Below are 27,057 nucleotides of genomic sequence, written 5' to 3'. Positions count from 1 at the left end.
TACCATAGAAGGGTATGGCAGTATCCCACCATGGGGGATATCACTTTAGTTCGTAACCGAACATAATTCAGGCCTAAAATATGAATGGGGTTATCAGAAAAATAATTATGAGCTTTCTTGTTCCCTTCATTTCCAAGCTGGGGGTCTCAAACATTGAGCTTAATAATATTTGCTGATTTTGAAATTGGTAAAACATTGTAAAGACAATACTAGTATTGCTTTTTGTTGTTTGTGGAAACAAAAACGTTCTGACCAAATTCTGTGTTGTTGTATCAGACTCAAGTAGACTAAACATGACCTTCGACCTTGTAGTGTTGAAAAATGTTTGGTAGTTTGGATTTTGAAGGCACCCTGTAGTAATATGAAAATAATAATTATGTTAATAAATATTGTAACAAAGCAAATATCTGTCTTCTGAGTGATTTATTTTTAGTAGCTACTGTCTTAATGGGCTATTCCAGTTGCAGCCCTTACACTCCCTGATGGTTTCAGATGCAACATAGCAAGTTGCAAAAAAATTAAGTTCCAGTATTTGATTTAATTCATAATTTTGACATGACCCTAATCTTTCACACAGGGAATGTGAATTTCAAATGGGATCGCCTGAATGGGCAACTTCATTTGAAATTTACATCCCTGTGTAGGAGGTGAAGGTCATGGCTTCCATAAGGGGGTGTAAGGACTGCAACTGGATAGCCCAGTTCTTTTCCCCCCAACAAAAAAGAACCACTATGAAAATGAAACCGGATACCTTCAAAGTTTTAATTGAAATTATTAAAATAATATTTGGATAATATTAGACATTGAGAATTTAGCTTTCAATAGAGAAGAGAAGATGATAAAGAGGAGGTTACTCACTACCCACATTAAATAAATCAACTGCTCTGTGGCAGAAGTGGGCTGCAATAGCTGCCCTGTGAACATTGGCAATTTACACACAGTACATTGTACTCATCTACATATGGCAGCTATTGCACTTACCCACTTCTGACACAAGAGCAATCGAAACAATGTGTTCATCCGCCTATTGATGTACAATCGGATTATTATGTTCAAGCGATATCCTCTACTCATCAGGTGCAGGTTAACCAGGCCTTGCCGTCTAGATTTTAAAGGCGAGTGGTCAATCGCTCGCTAGCATGAGTGCTAGGCGAGCGGTTGAATAATTCTCTAGTGGTCGAATCACTCTAGGAATGAAAGATCATTCATACCAATATGAAACACTTTACGCACCATTAATGGTTAACACCCTTTCTTCGGTTTTCCAAGGTTTAAGGCTTATTTATTATCACAAATCGAATACACTGAAAGTGTTGAAACTTGAATGTGGATTCAATTTTGGGTGATATACAGCGAGCGATATTTAGTAACTATGGCGAGTGGAAAATCGCTTCGCTAGAAATTGAGTTTGGGCGGCGGTGGCGGCGAGAGCTATCGCCGCCTCAAGCGGCAAGGCCTGGGTAACCCATTAACTTGGAAGCTTTTTTTGATCAGAAATGTCATACACACACCTGCGATCTAATACACTATTGACACATTTTTTGTACAGGGATTTGTTGAAAAAAATGTTTGTTCCCCATAAAATACAATAAACAAGCCTGAAAACTAAACACAATTTAAAATGGCTGCGAGTATAGACATACCAAGTTCCAATCAAGTTTGAGAACTCCAGTTCTGTCAGTCCTGATGAAGTCACGACACAACGGACAAAAGCTTGACCACTCACACAAGAACTGGCTGCACCGGTACTGTGATTATCAACAGCGTATCCATAGAAATACTATAACTTATGGATTTCCATCAAGAAAGCATACCTACTTATTTCTTTAATACAGTTATGTGATCTCAAAGATTGGCAGGTCTGATCATACAGGTGTTTATCATGACATCATTGTCATGTAAATATGTGACCTGCTCCCACGAAATGAGTGTAAAGTCGCAAGTTGGGAGTTTCAAGACGTTCCAACTGTTGTGAGTTGCTGTTCTTTGTTTGTGAAGGCACCTGTAAAGTGAGTGGTATGTTCTTTGTGAATGGGGGCATAATATGCTGTACTCTATATTCAGTTCTGTCCCCATTCACAAAGTACATACCACTGCCTATACAGGTGTCTTCAAACAAAGAACAGCATCTTCTAACTTGCTGCTTTACGCTCATTTTGTGGGAGCAGGTCACACATGTACTTTGTTTCACTTCAAGCTTGGTAGTGACATCTGTGCATATTCGCCATAGAAGTGACGTAATTAATCACATTAATAAGTACCACAGCAATAGATGAATACAAATTTGAATATATCACTCTGCACTACAACGTCCACACGCTACCTGTGTATTGAACCATGGATGTAAAGAAAGGCTGATCACTCGCACCTGTAAGATTAGTATCTTTGAAAAGAGCGATATTGTATTCAATCTATGTTTGCTGACATACATTGTACACAAGTGATTAGTGCAATCTGCTTGGTAGTGCAGGGTGATCTATTCAAAAATTTTATTCATCTATAATGGTCATTAATCCGATTGTTACATCACTTCTACTGCAAATTTTGCTGGTTGCAGTATCAACTTATGCACACTAACTTATTTGCTGTTGTAGTGCACGTTATTAACCATTGGTTACTGCTCCAAGCCTGGGTTCATACACATATTCCGAATTTTGATATGCCATAGGCTTAGTGTTGTGATCATTTCGATCAGTGGTTTGTAACAAAGAAAGCGTGATCCAGTTGACCTAGCAACAGTCATATAACTACTACAGTGAATTAAATCAGGCAGAGAATAATACACATGCATGATACGATGCAACTGCTTACAAGCACTAACATCACTACCAAAGTTTGGGTAAAAGGAAATGTAGTAATATTGTGACATCTGCTTCATGGTGGCCTCTAAGAGCCGGTTTCTCGAAGCCTGGCTAGTGGTCAGGCGTCCTAAGCCATCAGGCTTAAGCCCAATTAGTCCTATATATCAGTGCTTACAATTTCACACCAGACATCACCTATACAGATAAATCAATAAAATGGATCCACATTGGTAGGGTAGCCTACTGGCTAAGGAAGCCTGACCACTACTATGACTAGCCAAGCTTCGAGAAATCGGACCACAAAGTCTTTGAGATCTGTCTCATGATGGCTAGCATTGATCAGTAGTCCATATATGATAGCAGCATCACGTTGGTAAGGCTATTTTACTAGCTGGTAAATAATACCCATCTGCACCATATGACCCTCTCTGTGATATGTGTATTGCACTTATGCAGTATTCACCAAAGGAATGATCTTCAAATTTCTGTGGGCAAATAATCAGATATATAAGAACAGAATGTCATTAGCATTGCAATCTCACAGTACCAGTTTCTAGAATCAAATATACTGGCAGAACCTTCATCCACAATGCAGTTCACGTTTGAAATAGCCTACCAGATGGAGTAGTCAGAGACATATCTGACAACGGCGCACCGTTCTTCAAGAGCAGAGTGCACAAGCATCTTATTTCATGTGCCTGATGCTTTACTCTGCCCATTCACTCTTGTTGTTCCTGAGCTGCTGTGAACCAATGATTGGTCCATGTGGTTGTCTTTTATAGTACCCAGTTGCCTGTATAAGTTCTTCACCTGTGACCTACCTGTCACCTGTGAGGTACTATAGAGCTTGCGATTTCTGTGCATCTATTAAAAAACCATGTCACATGAGAGTGATTTTGAATAGATGCACATGCTTTTGAAACATACATTTGGAAATCGCAAGCTCTCTACTTTCTTTGCATATTTTCCACAAGCAACTACATGTTTCAAGAGTTTTAATCAAAGAATTGCTGAACTCCGATGGACCAGGTTCTTTCAAATTTGTTGAGACAAATCAAATCAGGATGCAGCTACTGCACCATTGGAAGACATGACCTAAACCTTCCACACAGGGTGGTGTAGATTTCAAATGGAGTCACCCATTTAGGTAACCCAATTTGAAATTCACATTCCCTATGTGGGAGATTTTAAAAGAGCACGACTTCCATAAGGGTGTATGGATTTCAACTGGGCTATTTTTGTACCAAGCTTGAATAACATACCTGTAGTACTCTTTTTGCGTCAAAGGACTCCCTCACTCGATGTCCTCTATCCCCCCTTTCATGTCCTCTATCTCCCCTATCATGTCCTCTATCTCCTTTTGTGTCCTGCATTCCTTTTTTCCCTTCAGCATCTGGTTCTTGCCTGAATATTGTGTTAATGAGAGTGGCATGGAGTTTGACTCTGTCGAAGTCTCTTTGCATCAGTCCTGATGATGTGAACTGCTCCATTAGACTGTCTGCGATGAGTTGTAGTCTGGGAAGAGACCAGCGAGACAAAATGTATCAAAGTACAATGAATTGTACCCTCACAAAGAGGGTTATTCCAGTTGAAATCCATACACCCCTTACGGAAGACATGAGCTTAATCTTCCACACAGGGAGTGTGAATTTCAAATGGGATTACCTGAATGGGTGACTCCATCTGAAATTACTAGGATATATGGATTTCAACTGGTAACAGCTCAGAGAGCTACGTAATTAGCCAATCAGGAGAGATAATATAAGCGACCAAGTACTTACTTGTTAGAGCCATCTTGTGGAGTGACATGTCCATATAAGACATCTACTTGAGATGGATCATCATTCATATACTTCAGTCCACGGACATCAACCACTAAGGGGCGGTTTTCTAGGATAGCACTGAAATAAATTGACAAAATACATGTTTAAGGCAGGTCATAGGGGTGCAGGACCTTGTGGTGTTTGTACTCAAATATTGAGACAAATAAAGCTGACACATTGTAGGAATGGTATGGTTTCTATAACAGAGATATTCACTTGATAAAAGGAGCATCATTTCCACCCCATGTGCATGATTTTTCTTGTGAAGGGCAAAATGCTCAAAACCTTCGTTCAGATATATATTATTGGCATTAAGTTAAGAACCGTAAGACCTATTGAAATATGAACGTACCCTAAACAATTTCCAAAATTCCACAAGAAATACTAGGTTGTATCAGAGTGTGGACTGTTTTTAATGACTTCAATGTAGAGATGGAGAAATATGAACTTAGTTTATAGCTGAATGGGTGCAGTAACATTTTTGGAATTAAACATTGTATGCAAGATACATGTATGCCAAAATGACAAAATGACCCTCTCTGGCCACTCAAATTCCTGATTTGGGCTGTTTTTCTCAACTTTTCCCTCCCTGGAAAAATAATTGTCATTTTCCCTGATTGGTTGAGAACCCTGTTAAATTCACCAGTTTCTTTTCTGTTTTGCATACTTTCTTTATAAAGTCTTCCCCTGTAACTTACTCTATGAAGTCTTCTTTACACTTCTGTAGTAACTCTACTGCCCTGTCCTGTTGAATGGAAATTGAATGGAAAAAATGTCAGGTCAAAATATTGAAACCGAGAAAAGGAAGCTGATATGAACAGATATTGAAAAAAATGAGAGGGCAAACACTTCAGAACTGGCTGGAATTGGGCCGGCGCACTCAACCTTCTATAGTAGTCCGGCCCGTATGCAAGAGCACCCCCTCCTACAAAACAACAACTTCATCACAGTTGGATTTATCAGGTTATTTGCATTCTAAATATGCATAATTTGATAACTTTAGACTAATAATTTAGCATGAGGCCAAAAAATTTCCAGGAATTCCAGGTTAATAGAGCACTTCCTAAGTTAGATTACTGGCCTCACTAATTCATCCCTAGTACACATGTAAGACTAGTGATAAATCTATACATTATTTCTTTTCATTGGTAGAATACATGGAGTCTCTGATCCCTGTATATACACGAATACATTGTTTGCATGCTCGTGCAAAATTTTGTCTGTGATTTATGATGAAGAAACATAATTCGCAAAATATACAACAAGCAGGGTCATTTTTCAAAACACATCTCCACAAAATTGTAGAACAGGAGGGTGTTCTCCCAGGGGTGTTCTTCACCTACAAATTAAATATATTCAGAATTGCTCTAAAATTTTATTTTCACAAAATATTGCTCAGATTTCGGAGATTAGTCACGCCCCATTCCATCAAAAAGGGGCATCTTTGAAATATTGTTTATGTTTTATCAAAAAACAGAGGGGAATTTTTGAAGGGCAAAACATGAGCAAAATCGTTAAAAACAGGGTGTTTTCCCAGCTGAAAACTTCACCGCAATGAGGTGCAAAGGGGGCTGTATATGCGCACAAGTATATCATGCATACCCAAAAATACAGAGTGTAGGGAATTGTTTTGGTGAATGCCAATAGATGGTGTGTTACAACACATGAAGTAATTCTAGATGTTTTTACTCACCACCTCCTTTCTAGTCATGAGAGCTAGTGTACCAACTGTCAGATGTAATTTGGCTGGTTTCTGAAATATTGTCTCATCAAGACCTTCATCCTGCCAAAAGAGAATTCATAAGCTAATTATTTCTTAATTCATCTGAGGGACCAATTAAAATTCATTTGATTTATTTCAGAATATTTCAGCTCAATCCTCTTCAGCTGTACAACTCATTCTTACCATGTTGCTGATTGGCTCAATAAATCATAAAGAGTATTCTTGTAGCCAATCAGCAGGTAGTATTCACAGGAATATTCATATGGTTAAAGGTGGTTGACAACAATCATCTATAGTCCATCAACTCAGAAGTACAAAGTAAATAGACCTCGGAAACTGGAAGTATTATAAGAATAACTATTTCAGTGCAATGCGTGTGTAAATGCTTCTTTGACGCACCAACTGCTGCGCGATTTGTACTTGTCGAACACACCACGCTCTTAATGTGCCATGTTTTTTAATACGCAGTACATGTGACACAAAGCATCGACCTCGATACCACAGATTTGGTTTGTACTTCTAGGTTGAAGCAGTACAGAGACATTCTTGAGTTGAATTGCTTCAACAGGTTGGATATTGTAATAGAAACACAAAATGTGTATTGCGCTCTTCCGGTTGATATTCATACTCCTATGAAAGACCTGATGATGTTAATCTACCACACAGGGAGTCTGAATTTAAAATGGAATTACCTAAATGGGTGACTCCATTTGCAATGTACACCCCCTTTGTGGGAGACAATGTCAGGTCTTTCATAAGAGTATGGATATCAACCGGCCTATTCAGTGATTTGCTCATCCAGATGATTGTAAAAATCATCAAAATTCAGATTTTGGTACCTAGTGCTAGTGGTTCAGCCGAAAGCCATGTATTTAAGACAAATAATGCATTTACATGTAATCTGTAATTTATATACTGTCAGTATATAAATTTGCTACATGTATTTGAATGGGGCTTCAACTTCAAATACCAAAGGACAGTTTGAATGACTTATTCTTCACTTTTATGCAATTTATAAACAATTTTATTTTTTTACACTTGTGCAAGGATGGGTCTTTAAGAGCATGTCTTCCATAGGGGGTGTATGTATTTTAACTAGAATAGCCCATTTCAACACTTACTCCATAGCACTCCCTGAGTACATCATCTTTGAAGTCCAAAAAGCTATCTTGAATCGATTTGCTATTTAACGGAAATGATACAAAATGTGTAAATGGCGTCCTCTGACGGGCAGACTCCACCATGAGATCAATGCGGTTCTTAGCTGAGATGATTCCTCTCCGTTGAGTGCTACGGATAACTACAAAGAAAAAACAAATGCAAGTAAAATGTTAATCCCTGACAACTTTATTACAGGGTTCCGATTGGATAATTATGTGATATATTCATCTGGGTGACCAATTAAAATCCAGCTTCTAAATATTTAAGCTCAATCCTCTTCAGCTGTACAACTGATTCTTACCATGTTACCACTGATTGGTTCAAAAAATCATATTGATGATTGGCCAATCTTCACCCAGTATTCATGGGTTAACTGTTAAACTAGTATTTTTATTAAATGTGCTTGCACAGAGGTTACCTCTCATGCCTCACAGTGAGCCCCTCACCTTTGCTAACCAGTCATAAAAATCTCCTGATCAGGGGCAGCTAATCAGGTGCGTAGCTAGAGGGCACATGCCCTGGGCGCAGTGTTGAAGGAGGCACCAAGTCAACCAATTTTTGCATGGCCATTCATAAATTGACCCATTCAATGAGATTCCTTTTGAATACAAACAAATTATTAATATCCAAGCACAATTTTGTGTAAAAAAACTTTAATATATCTACTACAAAATGTGTGATTTGTACCTCTTCTGCCTTCTTTCTCAATTTGCAGACTTCCAGAATGGGGCACCATTCTATATCCTTGCCCTGGTTGCCACAAAACTGACCAATTAGACAAGCTAACCAATTGGACAATAGATCATAACACACAACAGTCCATATAAGGACAATTTAGACTGATTATTCATGTAATACTCACCCAATGTATCCTCATCCTTTCCCGCTCTTGGAATAATAATTTGTGTCTGAGTTTCTCTCTCAATCTTCTTCTTTGTCTCCGCTTTTTTGCCAATAATCAAGCCAAAGAAAGCACTAGGGACATCCATAGTATAGGTGTAGCCTTTCTCTGTCTCCTGGATGTCTAATTCATCACATGGCTCCTCCAAGCTGCAGCTAGCAGGTCCTGGGAACAAAATGAAGAAGAATGGGGTATTCCAGTTGAAATCCATATACCCCTCTATGGAAGACAGGACTTGAATCTCCCATACAGAGGGTGTACATTTCAAATGGAGTCACCCATACAGGTAACTCCGTTTAAAATTCACACCCCCTGTGTGGGCGATTAAGGTCATGTTTTCCATGACAGGGGTGTATGGATTTCAAATGAAATATGGCCTAATATATGAGTGGTGCTTATTTTATATATATAACCAAGTTAAAAACTTAGGTCCGTATGCACAAATGAGACCTGGTCTAAGTGGAATTTAGTTCCATCAGGAATGGTCCTTTACTCTTATTTCCTGCCTAGAGTAGCTAGTAAATGCTAAAGATTTAAATGCATAGTTCAAAAATAATACAAAATTATTAATTAAAACGATGCGTAATTCTTCTTTCCCCTGTATATTGATATATTAAGAATACGATTAAGCATCATTAATTTGATCTCGTGCGCTAGTTTGTAATGTTTGAATGTTTCCATGTTCCAGTGTATGATCGTAGGCCTCTTCCCTTGTTTGCATGATTATATTAGGCCGGTGGGTAAGCATCATTAATTGATCTCGTACACTGGTATGTAATGTGTTGTTTGTACTGTTTACCCCGCATGACTGCTCATATCCATAAGTACCAGACTTGAGTCCTGTTTATCAGGGACAGCCTGTGTAGCTCAGTGGTAAGAGCGCTCGCCCGACAAGCGAGAGGTCTGGGGTTCGAGTCCCCGCACAGGCAGGTATGTCCGGAGTTTTTACTCTGGTATATCTGCCTATGCTTGTAATGTTTCCATTTGTAAATTCATGTTTAATTGTGCTAGTGTGCGATGCGTAATTCTTCTTTCCCCTGAATACAAAATAACTTAAGCAAATGTAAAGGAAAATGTCCTTTCTCCTGGTATAAATTCCACTTAGACCAGGTCTAACTTTAGACCCGGTCTAACTTCTTTGTGCATACGGACCTTAGTGTTTTTGCTGTCAGTTTCATCTGTGAACCACTGACTTTATCAAAGCTGGTGTTATTGCGATGATCCCACAGCTGATGATCAGGCCATCTTAATTTAACAGTTCATCTCAAAGCCCTTTCCAAATTAAAAACCTAATGTGGAATGCGGTTTTTTTATGTTTGTTTTTTTAAGTTTAATTTTTTTTATCTGTAGGACGAGCATTTTGACAAGAATAGACCACCTTTTCATCTCTAAAGGAGGTTTCACTGATGTGGTCAACATGAAGAATTTTATTGAGATTTACAATTTTAGCAATTTTGGTGAATTTGGAAAAAAAATAAAACAGCTGAAAAAACTGAAATCCACGCATTCCAGCTGAAATAACGCGCAAAAAGTGGGTGATTTTACTCATGCTCGCGGGGTTTTGAGACAAACTATTAAATTAAGATGGCCTTTAGTGGTAAGTTGTGTTACTCCTGTTAGTGATGTTAGACTTAGTTGCAGTCTCCAGTAGTGGATCATAAACTAGGATTGTAGACCCCCTCATCTCTGTTCATAACCTAACCCCTTAAAATCTTAGACATAGAAAGTAACAGGAGAAAGCATGATGGATCAGAGAGTCACCTCAAAATAAATCAAGAGGAGGGGGCAAGGAGTTATTAAAACATAGATGAGTGAGTCTATCCATCTGCTAATAAAGGGGTAATCAATAAAAATAAATAAAAATACCAATCTCACATCTCGGGTATTGTTATATCCATGGTACACCAAAGGCTACGATGTAGGAAACAAATCGGGGTTCATTTTTAACAATTTTATACCATGATTATCACGCTAAGGCAGCCAAGCATTACTACTACTAATTAACTACTAACTACGAAAACCAAAACAATTTGCACTAAGGCGCATGAAAACATAAACAATGGATGAAAACAAGAATAATATAATACATTTGAAATTCATTAACATTGTTTATGCCTGGTTCTCGCCCAATCACAAGCACTATTAACATGTAATACGTGAACTGTTTAAAAATATTTTTTTTTACTTTAATTTCTGTCATAATTCATTACAGGCCTACCCTGATAGTCATCGTCATCATCTGGTTCCCAGTATTCTTGTTGCTGAAGCGGATTAACACGATAGCATCGACCTCCTATGTTGACTATTCCTGGTTTTAGGACATCCATGTTTTACTCTGTGTTAAAGTAAATAAACATTGCATTGGTATTGTGATTGGGGTATTCCAGTTGAAATCTATATACATGTATGACCCCTATGGAAGACATAACCTTTATCTTCCACACAGGGAGTGTGAATTTCAAATGGGATTACCTGATGACTCCACACACCCTGTGTGTGAGATTAAGATCAAGTCTTCCATAGCTGGAACTGGAATTGCCCATTGCATTGGCATTTTGATATTTCGTAACAACCAAATATTGTGAAGTGGAATGCTTCTTTAATTTGACATGTAATCGGCCAATCAGATTTACTGTTCTGTCGTTATGACTAGTTTATAAATCAGCCAATCTGAACTCCACTTCTGTGTTTACACTCACTGCAAGCAAGAAGAGAGTGCCGTTCTTTTCTGGAGTGTGGTCCCGAGCGTGGTGTAACACTTCATGGTGGATGATCTGATCAGTATCTCCATCATGTCCTACTCATACCAATGATGGCACTGAGCTGCACTACATTTTTGTAGTCATTCAATGTCCTGGTAGTGGTACATGTAGATATACATGAATCAAATCCCACGGCATGGGTTCCTTCAGGCCCCAGATGGCACACATTATAATTTTCAATGGAGAAGCGGCTGCAGGGCGACATGTAACGCGATTGTTGTCACACAGTTTGCTTGAGAAGTCTAGCCAAGAATTTGCTCACCGATAGCTTCACATTCTAGGCTAGAGACCATTGCATTCAAAATCTGGTCAGATCTGCTCAAGCATGACATCATGTAAAGCAATGGAAGTTCAGAGGTAAACACAGCAGATTGCAACAGGCGATTGCATCAAAAATGTTCCTAAAATTACACTTCAGCAACATTTTAGCCTGCCCAAAATAGGCAAATCTTGCTCAAAAGATACAGTTGACTCATCGAAATAACTTTCATCCAAATTTCAACATTAACAGAATAAATAACCCCCGGTGCAAAAAATTGCACCGATGTCCGACCGAAAAACAATAGCAACACACTCTAGCATTGAATGCGTATAAATTTATAAAACTATCGTGTGCAAATTCGAAGCTAGACTAGAGTTCTCAAGTACATTTGTATAAACACGCAGTAAGCAGTAATCTGTTGACCGCTGTCCTGTCAATCAACATCTAATTGGGGGGTTAGGGTTAGGTTGACAAGAAAATACCAAGGTTAACTGTCGCCCTGTAGCCGCTTGTTTTGATGGGTGTACCAGTCCAGGTCATCATGATGTCCATGAACATGATGAATGATGTAGGTATGCCAGGTGAATTCAAATTTGCCATCAAACTGCATCATTTTATCAAATTTTAAAAAGCCCTTGAGTAAAGAAAGCCAACACTGAAAACCTTTTTGTCATAGCACTTTCCGTCTCAGCAAAGTTACATCTAGTCAAAGATTGACTTTCATCAAAAAGATTCTGCTAGCAAAATTCCCCAAAACAGCATTACGGGGGTGTTTCTAGATCTTAGTCTCATGACGATACCAGCTTTTTTTAATGGAACTGCTATCAAAATCCCTCTGAAATTCCATGTGCGGGTCTCTCATCACCAAAAAAAATCATATATTTGGGTCAAGTGAAGTATAGAAAACATATTTATGTAGGTTTCCTTGACCTACCTGTTCTTTTTAATTTCTATGTAAAATATGTATTGTGTTCTAGGCGAATTTGGTTGATTAACAAATGTGTTAATTAAGGTTTGCCTGGCATAAAACACGCAGTAAGCAGTAATCTGTTGACCGCTATCCTGTCAATCAACATCTAATTGGGGGGTTAGGGATAGGGTTAGGTTGACAAGAAAATACCGAGGTTAACTGTCGCCCTGTAGCCGCTTGTTTCGATGGGTGTACCAGTCCAGGTCATCATGAATCGATGTCCATGATCATAATGATGAGGTAGGGCCTACTAATAACTAAATCAGTTCGGGGGCACTGCTAATTCAAAGACGTCTCTGATATCAAAGACTCTTCAGTGCCGAGCCACCTGACAGTATCATAATTCAAAGACGTCTCATAAATCACATACTCCCTAGTCTCAAAACCCAGCCGCAAACGATATTGTGAACGTGAACTGGCGAAACGGGAATAAATTTGCGAGTAGGCCTAATCAGCATGATCAGGGTTGTAGCTAGCCCAAGTACCTGCTAGCTCCTGGTAATTTTACTATCCAATTTATGAATTAAATCGAGGGCTTGGGATACACTCTTTCTAGTGAACGTGAGAAATCGGAGAATGCTAAAAAAAATGTTGCTCTTTTTCATGCTGCAGAATAACTTTGCTCCCTCAACGACATTTTGCAGGCTTTCAATTCTCCGGACACATCAAAACTGTTTATTTGTTATTTCGGAGCATATATATTTTTACAGATTTCCAACTGAGCCGCATGAATTTTAGTTTTAGGCTTATGAACACTCGTGCTCAATAATTCCTCCAATTCAGCCAAGTTTAGGCTTTTCTGTTTTGCTTGAGGGAATGTGCTACAATAGGCCTATAGTCATTATATATCTATGAAAGATAGGCCTATAATTCCTAACAAATTTCCTCATGGACCTGACTTCTGCATGGGTATGATTCGATGAACCTGCTCAATTAGGCCTATATGGATAAATGCAAGTTAGCCTTTTCTTTTTTGACGGAGAAGGGTGCCTGAGGGGATGTGCTCCCTCAGAAGTTGGAGAATTATTTTCAAAAAGTTATGAAAGGCACAATAAAGTCATTTGGTGTAAAAGTTTACACTTATTATTCGTATTATTTTGGGCATAACAGATTTCAACGGACCCGACTTGGGAAGGGAATATTATCCTCAAACTAAAAGCCAATTGGTGCATCATTTTGCATTAGGCCCCTATTATTAACTTATTTTTCCGACCATCATGATTAAGCATAGCCTATAGGCCATATAACCATGTCATGATAATGCATAATATGTATATTTTTACTCATATCTTGTAATAATAGATGAATGTCTCACTTGGAAATGTCACATAGATTGCGTATCTAGAACAATTTCAAGAAAAGTTGGTGTCATGAATAAATTGAAACATTTTGTTCCAAGTCGTATTTTATTTACACTTTATTGTATGCGTTAATATTGCCTTATTTAAATTATGGAGTACTTTTATGGGGAAATACATGTAAAACTTACTTAGATAAAATTGTAAAAATTCAAAAAATGGGCTATTAGAATGGTGTCAAACGTACACTATAGAGACCACGCAGCGTCATTGTTTGCTAATTATAACATATTAAAAGTTGAAGATATGTACACACTGGAATTAGGTACATTCATGTACAGGCACTCTATAAATGAGCTGCCCTGTTCATTTGATAATTATTTTACCAAACGTTCTGACATACATAACTACATAACTAGGTCTTTTTTGATCATGCCATACGTACAAGAGGTCCCATTCTTTGGAATTCTTTAGATAAAAATCTGAAAGCTTCAAAATCTGTTAAACATTTCCGCAATCAATTCAAAACAAAACTGATCTCTATATATAATTAATCTTTTCCGTGAGCACCCCCCCCTCCCTTGTCTTTTGGTTATGTTATGTGATTTTGATTTATTTTGTTAATTTCATTTGATTTCAGGGAAAGGCTAACTTTCAGACCTTTGTGGTCTTCCAGCCTTTTCCTCCATATGTACCGTGTTTATATATTATTTTTTATGTAATGTCTTTGATTTTTATGGAAATAAAATATGAATATATATGATATATAGGCCTATGATATTTTAGAATGGATTTCCAGTGGATGCGACTTCCCGTCACAAATTTCAAGCATGAACATAAATTATGATGCGCAATGACTCAGAACGTACTCTTCCTCGTTTCTTCTTGTTTTCTTCCTTGTTTTCTTTCCACTTTTCCCCCTTTCGTTTGCCTAAAAATCCCCGGATATTGAAATGAGCCTGGGTGGCTGTGGCAAAACAAAATTTTCAACCCAGTTTTGCTAATATTTTGTCCTGATTTTTGTAACATTTCGTTTCGGTATTGGCAGTTATTTTATATATGTTTTCAGTTGTCGGGTTATTTCTTTCAATTTTTGGGAAATCAGACCGAAAAAGTAGACCTTTCCTTTCCCTCCCTTTTCCGCCCTTCAATTTTTTTGGGGGCATTATACTACCCCACTGGCTATGCCCAGGCCCGGGCCCAGACCCGTCCGCAGAGTGGGACCGTGCGGTGGTGCAAAGTCCTCAAAAAAATCCTAATTTACGACCGAAGCGAGCAAAAAAATATGTTTTTATGCTTTATTAGTCAAAAAAGGTCCAAAGTTTGTGAAGAAGGTCCACTTTTTACAAAATCGCCCCCTGGAAAAAAAAGAACCACTTTTTCAAAATCAGCACCCCGCAAAAAAAACGGGCCTGGCTATGCCCCGGGGCACTCATTTATTTTTTTGGTAGGGTGTGCCACCGCCAGTTTTGAACTCGAGGTCTAAGGAACTGATCGGCCGGCCAAAAAGGGGGTCTAGGGAACTGATCGGCCGGCCAAAAAGGGGGTCTTGGGAACTAATTAACCAGCCAAAAAGGGGGGTCTTGGGAACTGATCAGCCGCCAAAATCTGAAAATGGGGGTCTCGGAACTAAAGGCATGCAGGCCAAACCAGGGCTCAATTTCGTTGCGTTTTTGCCACAGATTTTTGAAGGAATCGATTTCACTTTGAATTGTACATTAAATTATTAAATCAAGAAAACCATTTAATGTAAAATTGGTCTGGGGTGGCCTACGATGGAAATCTCAGCAAAGCAAAACAGCATTCGGATCAAAATGACTAGACCCTGCAGACCTACCTATAGCCTACTGATAATTATAGCAGCAGCGAGCAGCATTACATAAAAGCCCACCATAAAAACAAACCCACAAAAATATATTTTCAGTGCCGTAACTAAAGAAAAACATTTAGGCTACATTGAATTGCCATGAGACGATTGAGTAGAATTTGACAACCATTTACACTATTGGCACTAAACCAGTAGATCGTAAATTACCTTTTAATTCACTGTTATGGCCAGCTGCAAGGACGTGTACATAATTATTTGAGGTAATTTTCCTTATATTTGGCAATTTTATTCCCAAAAGAGATCTCAAAATCATTTATTTCCAGCAAAATGTTTATCAGCTGAAGGCCTCGGCACTCGCGGCCGGCAGTGCTCACTGTTTACAATCAACCAACCAGTGTTGCCACTATTACAAGGAGCCCAAAATCCCGCCCAAAATCCACCTTATGTGTTTCAATGGGGAAGAAATTGATGGAAAATTCCTTTGAAGCTTTTTGCGCTCATAAAAAGTAGCTTTTGGGCTTGAAATAGTAGGACAGTAAACACGCCAATCAAAATGCCAATGAGAGCGGAGATCGGTGATCTGAGAGTCTATGGAACGGCTAGAAAATTTTTGGGGCTTCAAGAGCGGCAATCAATGAATTCAGTGGGTCTAAGGAACGGCTAGCGGCTCTGAAAAAGGGGGTCGTCGCCGCGGCACATACCCGTATAGCTGAGGAATGTGAGTGCCCCCCCCCGGGGCTATGCCACTGCTCTGTCACTCCCCTTCCTCTCCCTCCCTCTCCCTTCTCTCTTTCTCTCTCTGTCTCCCTCATTTTTTTAAAGACCTGGGGCTGCAGGCCCCAAAGCCCCACTCCCTGGGCAGTGGGCACACGCCTGGTTTACCGTAATTTGTTGATCTATTTTGAGCCACCTAATCATAACATAACCCTACCCCCTAACATAACCCTACGTGTGCAAGAGTCAGGCCATGCACGAGGTTAGGCCTGAACGTTTCCGTAGGGGCCTACCATTTTTCAAGTCATTTTTGAATATATTTTTGAAAAGTTGCCGCCACAATGCGTGCCAAAAATGGCTCCCCTCCCCCCTCGTTGACTGGCCAAAAATTCATTGTTCCCTCCTTTTTTTTGCCTTGCCAAAATATTCACTCCCCCCATGACTTGGGATTTTTTGTTACTTCAAAACGTTGGATATGGCTCGATTTTGCCAATCTAAGTGTTTTCTGGGACCATTTGTCAGAATTTGCACAGATAGATATGATGTTTGCACAGGCAGATATTTGCTAAACATAGGAAAGCATATTCCGATACAGTCACCTTCTTTCCGATGTGCTGCATCTAGCCCCAAACTGTAAAAAAAGCACGACGTATGTGATATCACAGACCCCCGTATGTGAAATCACTGACCCGTCTTTGATATCAGAGACGTCTTTGAATTAGCAGTGCCCCCGAACTGAAATAAGGCTTAGCCTTAAGCTTAATAGTTATAATTTAATTATCTTCTTACAATACGCATGTACTGTCTCTCTTTTTTAAATAAATATCATACGTAAAGTCGAGTAAATTTACGTTTATTTCACATTTCAAATAAGATACTTACTAGACATAAATCAAGCAAAAACATACAGAATCTTGGGGAGAATGATTCACGATTCGAGTCAATCAATCAGCTTTGATACAGCCTGTATGCCAGATCAGCTGGGACGACGGGCTGTGCACTTAAAAAGTTTCAGAAAGTTTGTTGCAGCAGGTGCATGGCATGGCATGCAGCTCTTGTTTGAACAAAAAGTTTCAACATATCAATATCGGTAGACAGTAACTTACTGACATTATTGTATTCAAATCATACAAAGTGTTTGGATAAGAGTTTGAAACTGGGAAGAAAATTGTGAACACAGATTTCCAAGCTAGGTGAGTACTAAAAAAGCTTTAAAAAATAATGCACTTTGTCTTTTTGTAGGCGCTAGGCCTATTGTTGAAAGCAGTTCATATTGATTCAACCATGCATTTATGTGTGTGGTATTTGGTACTGCTCTACAGTAAATATTGGCTGTGTACCTTGAACTTTGATATTGGGGTAGTCATGCATATCTGATAAATGAACGTTTTATCGATAATGGTTTAGTACTAGTATATATTTTGCTTGCTGAATTTAAAGTCACAAAACCTGGAACATGTCGCCGGTAGACCTGTATTGGGATATGTACCACAAAATAAAGTAAAAATTTGTATTGACTTTTTTTACTGTATTAAATTTTGTATCTTGGTTGTCAAAGTTCAAAGCACATAATCAGCAAACAGGTTTGTTTAATCAATACATACGATTACTGTACCTAATGTAAAGGCACAATAAAAATGATATGTATGGGTGTGTCTGGAAATTGGAAAATATTTTAAAATGAAAGCTGTAATCAGGAGCATTGGCAGGGGGTGGTAGCCCCCCAATCACCAAAAGCCTATGGTCCACTTTGCGAACATAGACAGCGAAAAAAGAGGTCAAATTCAGTGCCCATTAGAGCGAGAGCAAAAAATTAGGTTCTTAATGCTTTCTTGGTCAAAAAGTCCAAAAGTTTAGGAAAAGGTCCAAAACAGGTCCACTTTTTCAAAATCAGCCCCCCTATAAATCCTGGCTACGCCTCTGGCAGTAATGAAGCCAATTGCTTATTATTGAGAGCATACTTTTTACACTATTTCTGAGAGCGGTGTTGTAGCATATAGTTTTTGGATATACAATTAAATGTGATGAAACCCTGTAAAAGTTGTGTGTTATATAGATATCGGACTGAATGTAAACATATTTATAATGATTAAATTGCTGGCATGACACAGACTTGCGTGTTGCCGTGCGAGGACAGGTGTAGCAAGGATTTTCCAAAATAATTGAGAGAAAAGGAGGTAGAGGCCAGGTGAATTTCGTGGGGGAAATGGGCCTACAGTGCAAAAACCAACAACTTTTAAACCATGTCGGTCAGCATTAGGGGGGGGGGGGCAAGATGTCCGAAGGGGTATAGGGGAGTTCCCCTTCGTCTAATGGCCAGTGAGGAGGGGAATAGCTCCTTTTCTTCTTCTTCCCCTCCTCTCTTTTTCTGCCCTCTTCTCATTTTCTTCCTTCCTTTTACCATGTTTACAGTCCAACCTCTCTTATCCGGACCTCTTTTATATGGATCTCTCTGTTATCCGGCTGTGAAATTTTCAGAGGAAAACGTGTTTTTGATGATTTAACACCTTAATTCCATGCTCTGAATGCTTAGAATGACATCTATATTGCACAAAGCACTCTAAAGCCATCTTTTAGTTTTATTATATTAGCACAATCTTTTGTTGTCACAATTTCAGTCCTTGGAACTTTCAATACAGAATTACATGATTCACTTATCCGGATTTTTCACTTATTTGGACAATGCTTGGTCCCATCATGGCCGGATAAAAGAGGTTGGACTGTACCTCTTTTTTTGCAAATCATAGAGGGGAAGCTGCCCCCCTTTCCCCCCTCCCGTGGTGAACAATGCTGGAGACTTTCATGGGGAAAATGGGCCCACAATACAAAAATAGCTCCTTTTCTTCTTCTTCCCCCTCCTCTCTTTCTCTCCCCCTCCCTTTTTTCTCTGCTCCCTCTTTGCTTTCTTTTACCTCTTTTTTTGCAAATCATAGGGGCAGCTGCCCCCCTTTCTCCCACCCGTGGCGGCACCGTGCCGCCTCTGCTTGACCTGCTGTGGAGTGGCATGCTTTTGATAGTTTACTATTAAATAAAAATGCCCTAAAAAAGGGAATGTCAAAACCCTGGCTTCTTCCCCCTCCTCTCTTTCTCTCCCCTCCCTTTTTTCTCTGCTCCCTCTTTGCTTTCTTTTACCTCTTTTTTTTGCAAATCATAGGGGCAGCTGCCCCCTTCTCCCACCCGTGGCGGCACCGTGCCGCCTCTGCTTGACCTGCTGTGGAGTGGCATGCTTTTGATAGTTTACTATTAAATAAAAAATTCCCTTAAAAAGGGAATGTCAAAACCCTGCCTTGACTTTAAACCCTAGGCATTGGCATACAATGGTATATAGTACGGATGTGTGGCTGAGATTCTGCAAATGGACGTAGATCCCCAAATTACACCAAATATAAATTAGATGAAAAAGAGAGCCCAAAATATGTTCGCTGTTAACATGTTGTGAGGGGGGAACTTGAAAATGTACCTAATTTTTGCATTTTAGGATAATTATATTAATACTAGTTTTCGCGATTCTCGGGTCGGGCGCTTCTCGTGATAGGCCTATTTCTAATTACCCAAACCCGTTACCCATATACCTGCCCTGACTTTTTAAACTACTATGAAATGCGTCTCTCAATGATCAAGACCCAACTTGACACAACTTACGGATAATTTTTATGTTAACCTTTCTGGAGGATTCCGGCCTATATATGCACGTGTTTGGTGTGTGTGTGCATGTGTTCGGTATTGAAAGCTATTGAAATATGTGTTAAAAATAAGGCCTATAATTATTGGTCCGATGAGATGCACCTGTTAGTCACACTGTAATGCTTTTCCGATGCGCGCACTGTACTCGCAAGACACTCCCGTTGATACTCGCGATAGCGCACAGCGCGTGAATGCGAACGAGCGCGCAGACGCGATAGCGCGTGGACAGAGGGATGGACGGACGGACACGCCATGATTAGTATTAAGATGATGATTCTGACTACTAATTTTCTGACTGGGAGAGCCAAGGTTTCATGGGAAAATGCCCCTCTCCTCTGAAGCACTGCCACTGGTATTACCATTTCCAATAAGATTTACTCTTTTGGTCATACAAAGGTTAGGGGTTGGTGAAGGAACAGGACTTTTTAAAATTCATTATTATGAAGGCAGTGGAAGGGGGGGGGGGCACACACACACCCTACACCCTAACTTTTTGCAAGGGTGGACGACCCCCATAAAAATCATAACAAATTAAGCAATAGCCTAATTGCCCTCTCCATTTGCCTTTTAGTACAAAAAAACACTGTATGTTTTGGGCCCAAATAGGTATATAAATTATTGCAACATTTTGCATGTGAAGGAGCTCAAATGTGACGTGGTATATCAAAAAGAGACACGTTTGGGCAGGTTTTTAATCTTGAGTGTTTTACATATCTTAAATATAGAGATATTTTGCTCCACAATACCGTTTTTCCCAATGAAATCGGACATTCCTAAGCAACGATATACTGAGTTCGTAAGTCTAAGTTATGGTATTATAAAATTGGAAATTGAGATATCGGCCTATAAAAATATTATTGACAATGTTGAGAGTAGGAATTACCTTAAAAATGTCTCAAAAAATACAAGATTTAACCTCCCTAATGACCCCATTTTTATTGTTACCGTCACATACCATTTTTTAAATATAATCCTGAATGAATTTTAGATGAGCTTGCACCAAGTAACACACCCCCACTTTATTTTTTCTCTAAAATACCAAACATTTTGTTATTTTACCAAACGTATTTTCAAAATGTTGAGCACTCAATTTTTATACATTTTAGGTGTTTGGCATTGTAATGGGTACAAAATTGTCCAGGTCTCATAAAATGACCCTATTTTTAGGGGTTTCTCACTAAATGACCCTTTTTTGGGGCATCAAATCTCTCACCAAAAGACCCCTAGTTTTGAATTGCTATCAGCACCCCACCCCAAGTAACTTTGAAAATTGAGTGCTCCCCAGCATAAAACCCACAATTGTGGCATAGCGTGAGTCATCCTATGGGGGGGGGGGGGGCATCGCCCATGATTGTGGAGGCACAATAATCAACGGGGGAGGTTATGCCCCTGGTATTGAAGTGTATCTGTATTTGTAGCAATACTGCTCAATGCTTCAGGTGTCCTATTGTTCATTTGATTTCTTGGTCTTTTATCTTGTTCTTCTACTTTTTTTTACTTCCAGAAAATGGCGTCAAATAGTGGACCAAAACGTCGTCGCTGGGAACAACTAGTCGACCCAGTCTGCAGGTACTGCAAGATGAGATTCAGCAACAAAAATATCCCTCGATACATGTCTCATCTTCGTCACCACAGACTTAACATCACAACGTACTGGTACGATAACCCTCGCTGCGTTCGAATCCTACGCAAGAAAGCTGCAAGTAAAAAAATAATAACGAACGATCATGGCAAGAAGATATGTATGTTTTGTGGAGTAACTTTTATTTACTTTTGGAGCTTCAACCAAAATTATCATAATTTATTTTTCGCAAAGTGGAATAATGCAAGTGTTTGTCAAAACTGCAACAAGGTCTTTTTAAGTGATATTGAACAAAAAGAATTAATCTATGGTGAAAGAAAAGAAACATGCGTGGCATGGTCTAGAAATAGAGATGACAACAATAACATCTCGGGAACAATCCAAAATCAAAATCTGCAATTCATAGACTGTAGTAAAAGTTCAAAACACATGAAATTCTTACAAGAGTGTACAATAACACACACCAAACCTCCTGAAAATCCACATAGTGAGAATGTCTTTGAATTTTTAAACACATTGAAACCAGGTGTGGGATGTAGGCCTAGTACAAAGCAAGAAGTGGTTTTGGACAAAAAAAACCAACAGCGTAAAATTTGCACGGCACATTTCCAATTCAAGGATTCCTTACAACGACATGAACTGACACACTCAGTGAAGGAACCGAAATCAAAATGTAGTAAACAAACTGTGGTTTCGAGAATAAAACCCTATCAGTGTGAAATTTGTCAGACATGTTTCAAACGCAAGGATCACTTGCAACGACACACTTTTACCCACACAGGGGAGAAACCGCACAAATGTCCATACTGCAATAGGGGTTTTGCTCAAAAGACGTACCTAGCATTGCATAAACGGATACACACCGGTGAAAAACCCTATAAATGTCACCTATGCGACAAAACATTCACTTCAGGAACTCAGCGGAAACTCCACGAAATGGTGCATTCGGGAAATAAACCTCATCAATGCCGGCATTGTCATAAACGATTTGCGGGGACTTTTCATATGGAGGAACATGAAAGGACGCACACAGGTGTTAAGCCATACAAATGCACGTACTGTAGCAAAAGGTTTGCCCACTGGCAAGGGATTAAACAACATGAAAAAATACATACCGGAGAAAAAAACTACCATTGCCAACATTGCAGTAAATGCTTCACAAACCACAGCGGTTTGTCCAAACATTTACTGACGCATTCAGGCGAATCACCTTACAAGTGCGATTATTGTGGTAAGACTTTTAAGCAAGCGGTAAACTTGAAACGGCATAATCAGACTCATTCTGGTGAGAAACCGTACCCGTGTCGATACTGCAGCAAGCATTTTCGCCTGTTGCATCATCGAAGAGAACATGAAATGAGGCACACCGGAGAAAAACCGTTTAAGTGTCAGTACTGTAATATGTGTTTTACTACGACTACGACTTGCAAGCAACATGAGAAAACGCACCGAGGAGAAAAGCCGTATAAATGTGTTTATTGCTTGAAGACATTTGCACAATCAAGTCATTTGAAAAACCATGAGAGGATTCATACCGGTGAGACACCTTATCAATGTCTGATATGTAATGAAAGCTTTCACAGTAAGTCTACTATGACACGCCACGTCATGAGACATAAAGAACATCGACCTTTCAAATGTAGCTTTTGCAGCAAGCGTTTCGTCTATAAAGGTAACTGTATGGAGCACGAAAACATTCATAAGGTGGAGAAACCGTATGTATGTAAGGTATGCAATGCAGAATTTAACTTTGGAGGGAATTTAAAACGACATGAGAGAATTCACACCGGAGAAAAACCTTACAAATGTCGATATTGCGATAAATTTTTTCGACAAGCAGGTACGTTGAAAGTTCATGAACGAACACACACAGGGGAAAAACCATTCAAATGTGGTTTTTGTACTAAACGTTTTTCTGTATCGGTTGTTTTGAAAAACCATCTACGAACACACACGAAGGAGAAAAGTTGGAAATGCAGATTCTGTGAGAAGTGTTTTGGTTCGAAATTTGGCATGCGATCTCACGAACGTATCCACACGAAGGAATATCCGTACAAATGTTCGTACTGTAATAAGCGTTTTAATTATAACACTACTCTCAAATCTCATGAGACTACACATACGGGTGAGAAACCTCACAAATGTAGATATTGTACGAAGCATTTCAGTGGGTACAGTAATCGTAGAACGCATGAGAGAACTCACACAGGAGAGAAGCCGTATGTGTGCCGTCACTGCGGTAAAAGTTTTGGTAATTGCGGTCATCGGTCGCGCCATGAAAAGATACATACAAGAGAAGAGACAAATACTTTAAAGTGAGACATGTTCTGGTCATTAGGTTACTTTGACCATGCCCAAACTTGTTGCCAGGAATTATTTTGGCCCGGGGGGCCACTCACATAAATGGTCTGTACACATGCGTGACCAAAAACACAAGGAAAAGTGGGTGTTTTTTTAGGCAAGGCAAGTGACGCGAGTGACGCAATTAGGGTCTAAAAAACACTGATTTTCAAGAATAAGGGTAGTTTCCTGAAACTGAACAACTTGTTTAGGGTAATTTTTCAAATTTTTGGAAAATTACGAGTCCATAAAGGGTACATTTTTTCATTTTTACTATCCAAAAAACTCATTAGGGGGTGAATTTTATATTAAATTACCTTACTAAGGCCCTAAATTTGCTGATAGGGTAAAACTCGTTTAGGGGGCGTTTAAAGAAAATTTGGTCACACATGCATACACTATCATACTTGAGTGGCCCCCCTGGGTAATTTGGGAAGGGGCATATTTAAAAAGTGGGACTTTTGATGTCTTAGTGCTGCATATAGGGGTGTCTGAGGGGAGGGGTAGTTCAGTTCCTCCACGGCATGGGGGACCAGTGTGTAATGAATTTTAATTAGAAAAGTCATGCAATAATCTGCGGCGGCACCAGGAATTTTTTTTTCGGGGGAATTGCATGCACATATTTTGGGGGGGCTTTGGGGGTGCCAGCCCCTGGGGTAAAAGCAGGGGCGGCGAAAATGAAGGGGCGGCGAAAATGAAGGGGTGGCGGAAGAAGAAGGGGCGGCAAAAACGAAGGGGGCGGTAAAAAGAATTAGTAAATAAAAAAGGGCGGAAAAATTTGATAAAGCATAAAATTTTGAAAAATGGTACTATACATCAAAATGTGCTGCTTTTAGGCGCTAGCGCCTGAAACCCCTTTTTTTTTTTTTGCTCTTCACTTTTTCAAACGACCGAGAAAAAATTGGGTCAACCTTTTCGGGCTGTTGAGGAAGGCGGCAAAATTGAATTTTCTTCAGCTCCCCCCCCGGGTTGGGGCGCCACGGTACGCCACTGAATTGGGAGGGGCAAAGTGAATTTCAGGGGGGCGGGGGAAATAGACAAATTTGCGCAAAATTGCAGCCAACAGTGGAAATTTACGTAATTTGGGGGGGGGGGTTGCCTCAGAAGTGGGGGGGCAATATCAGCATATGATTAGCTATTTCAACAATGCCAGTATCAGGAGTAGATAAGCTATTTGATCAACACCAATATCAACAGTAGACACCTATTTCATCAATGCTAATACCAACATTATTTGACTATTTCATCAATGCCAATCAGTAGTAGATCTACAATCCCCGAAAAATGTCGTTGAAACGCTTTAGGCATCTTGAATGAAATCCAAAGTGTATATTTAATGTGGATAAAAATGTTCAATATTTGGAATTAGAAGAAAGCTGGGCCATCAATTAACACTTTTCTCTTCCCCACCCCCCATCATTCAATGTTGCGACACTTTGGAGACACGCTGAACACATTTGAACGTTTCAACATTGCACGGGGAGTGGGGGACTAATTTTCCCTAAAGACGCTTTAATGTTTCAAGACATATTTCGGGGATTGTATGAGGCAAACGCTAAAATTAACATCTGATTTTAATCTTTTGGCTATAACTTTAAAACTACTTGATAGAATCACTCCAAATTTTCAATGAATATTAGTTAGTGCATAAGCTATGATATGGGTATAAAATAAAACAACTAATTGTATCAATTTTGACTATATCGCCATGCACTACAAGCAGGTTGCACCCCCACCTGTGTATGTCTACAATCATAGATTGAATACAATAACGCTCTTTTCAAACATACTAATCTTACAGATGTGAGTGATCAGCATGATATAGTTCAATGCATAGGTATCGCGTGAACGCTGCAGTGCAGGGCAATATAGTCAAAAAACGACCTTTTTCACCTTTTTCAGACCAACGCCCCCCCCCCGGACATGTATGAGGCAAACGCTAAAATTAACATCTGATTTTAATCTTTTGGCTATAACTTTAAAACTACTTGATAGAATCACTCCAAATTTTCAATGAATATTAGTTAGTGCATAAGCTATGATATGGGTATAAAATAAAACAACTAATTGTATCAATTTTGACTATATCGCCCTGCACTACAAGCAGGTTGCACCCCCCACCTGTGTATGTCTACAATCATAGATTGAATAAAATAACGCTCTTTTCAAACATACTAATCTTACAGATGTGAGTGATCAGCATGATATAGTTCAATGCATAGGTATCGCGTGAACGCTGCAGTGCAGGGCAATATAGTCAAAAACGACCTTTTCACCTTTTTCAGACCAACGCCCCCCGAGCAAAAAACAAAACAAAACGAACCAATAACAAAATCGCATTAGTACGCTTATCAAGTAGGCCTACTCATGCAGAGATATCTTTAAAATTGATATTTTATTTGCGTGAAATGGTAAAGTGCGATTGTAAATCGTCCCATTGAATCACATAGTGATTTGACGGTTTACCCTAGCCTAATACTGAATATTAATATAAGGAGTTTCTTTAATTTAGAAATGGTAAACCGTTGACAAAATTCATAATTTAGGTCGATTTGGTGTCAACTTTTATTTGTAAAGTGTTTTGTTTGAAAGCTTGTTAAAAACTACATCTAATTTTACTATTTTACGTTTTGTTAGCTCTAACATTATTTACATTTTACTGATTTTAGCAAATGTAAATCGTCTGTCGAGATTTACCATTTTCATAATCACGAGAATGCAATGCGCACCCATATATCACGGAATCCCGTAATTATTTCAACATGACAGCGTGGTGTAATGGACAGTACTTCAGACGGTGAAACGGAAGGCTAGTGGTTCGAGCCTCAACAGTTTCACCTTTTTTTTTTTTTTTTTTGTGTGTGACTTATTCAAACCAGTAAACTATTCTTCTGTATTCATGACAATTGACATTGTGAAACACGAAAATAAGTTTTAAAGCCCTAATTTATCTATGGCATGATAATTGATTTTTTTAAATTGTAATAAAGACACAAATAGATCCGGACATCTTTAAAGGTTATGAATATGGGCACTATAGCAATTGTAAGATAAACTATTCTTCTGTATTCATGACAATTGACATTATGAAACACGAAAATAAGTTTTAAAACCCTAATTTATCTATGGCATGATAATTGATTGTTTTTGTTTTAAATTGTAATAAAGACAAACATAGATCCGGACATCTTTAAAGGTCATGAATATG

The 27,057-nt window shown here is 39.0% G+C and overlaps 2 protein-coding genes and 1 non-coding gene across 3 annotated transcripts; 2 read left to right on the top strand and 1 right to left on the bottom strand.

Annotated features, from left to right (window-relative positions):
* Window positions 1–1,444: 1,444 nt before the first annotated feature.
* On the bottom strand, window positions 1,445–17,191 carry LOC140170304 (activating signal cointegrator 1 complex subunit 1-like). Its single transcript, XM_072193672.1, has 9 exons — window positions 17,126–17,191; window positions 10,628–10,744; window positions 8,371–8,574; window positions 7,469–7,647; window positions 6,318–6,407; window positions 5,323–5,369; window positions 4,583–4,702; window positions 4,064–4,316; window positions 1,445–3,286 (listed from the first exon to the last, which is right to left on the bottom strand). Exons 2-9 carry the CDS (start codon window positions 10,734–10,736, stop codon window positions 3,167–3,169), a joined length of 1,122 nt encoding a protein of 373 aa, XP_072049773.1. The 5' UTR covers window positions 10,737–10,744; window positions 17,126–17,191; the 3' UTR covers window positions 1,445–3,166.
* Trnav-gac (transfer RNA valine (anticodon GAC)) lies at window positions 9,266–9,338 on the top strand. Its single transcript has one exon. It is a non-coding gene; the product is annotated as a tRNA-Val (tRNA).
* A 4,938-nt stretch (window positions 17,192–22,129) lies between the features above and the next one.
* LOC140169078 (uncharacterized) lies at window positions 22,130–24,374 on the top strand. The gene has a single exon (XM_072192355.1). The coding sequence runs from the start codon at window positions 22,446–22,448 to the stop codon at window positions 23,826–23,828; it is 1,383 nt and encodes a 460-aa protein (XP_072048456.1). The 5' UTR covers window positions 22,130–22,445; the 3' UTR covers window positions 23,829–24,374.
* Window positions 24,375–27,057: the final 2,683 nt, after the last annotated feature.

Source organism: Amphiura filiformis, chromosome 14, assembly GCF_039555335.1.
Source record: "Amphiura filiformis chromosome 14, Afil_fr2py, whole genome shotgun sequence".
Classification (NCBI taxonomy): domain Eukaryota; kingdom Metazoa; phylum Echinodermata; class Ophiuroidea; order Amphilepidida; family Amphiuridae; genus Amphiura; species Amphiura filiformis.
The sequence above is the reverse complement of the archived record's forward strand: the minus strand, read 5'-3'. Positions and strand labels throughout refer to the sequence as shown.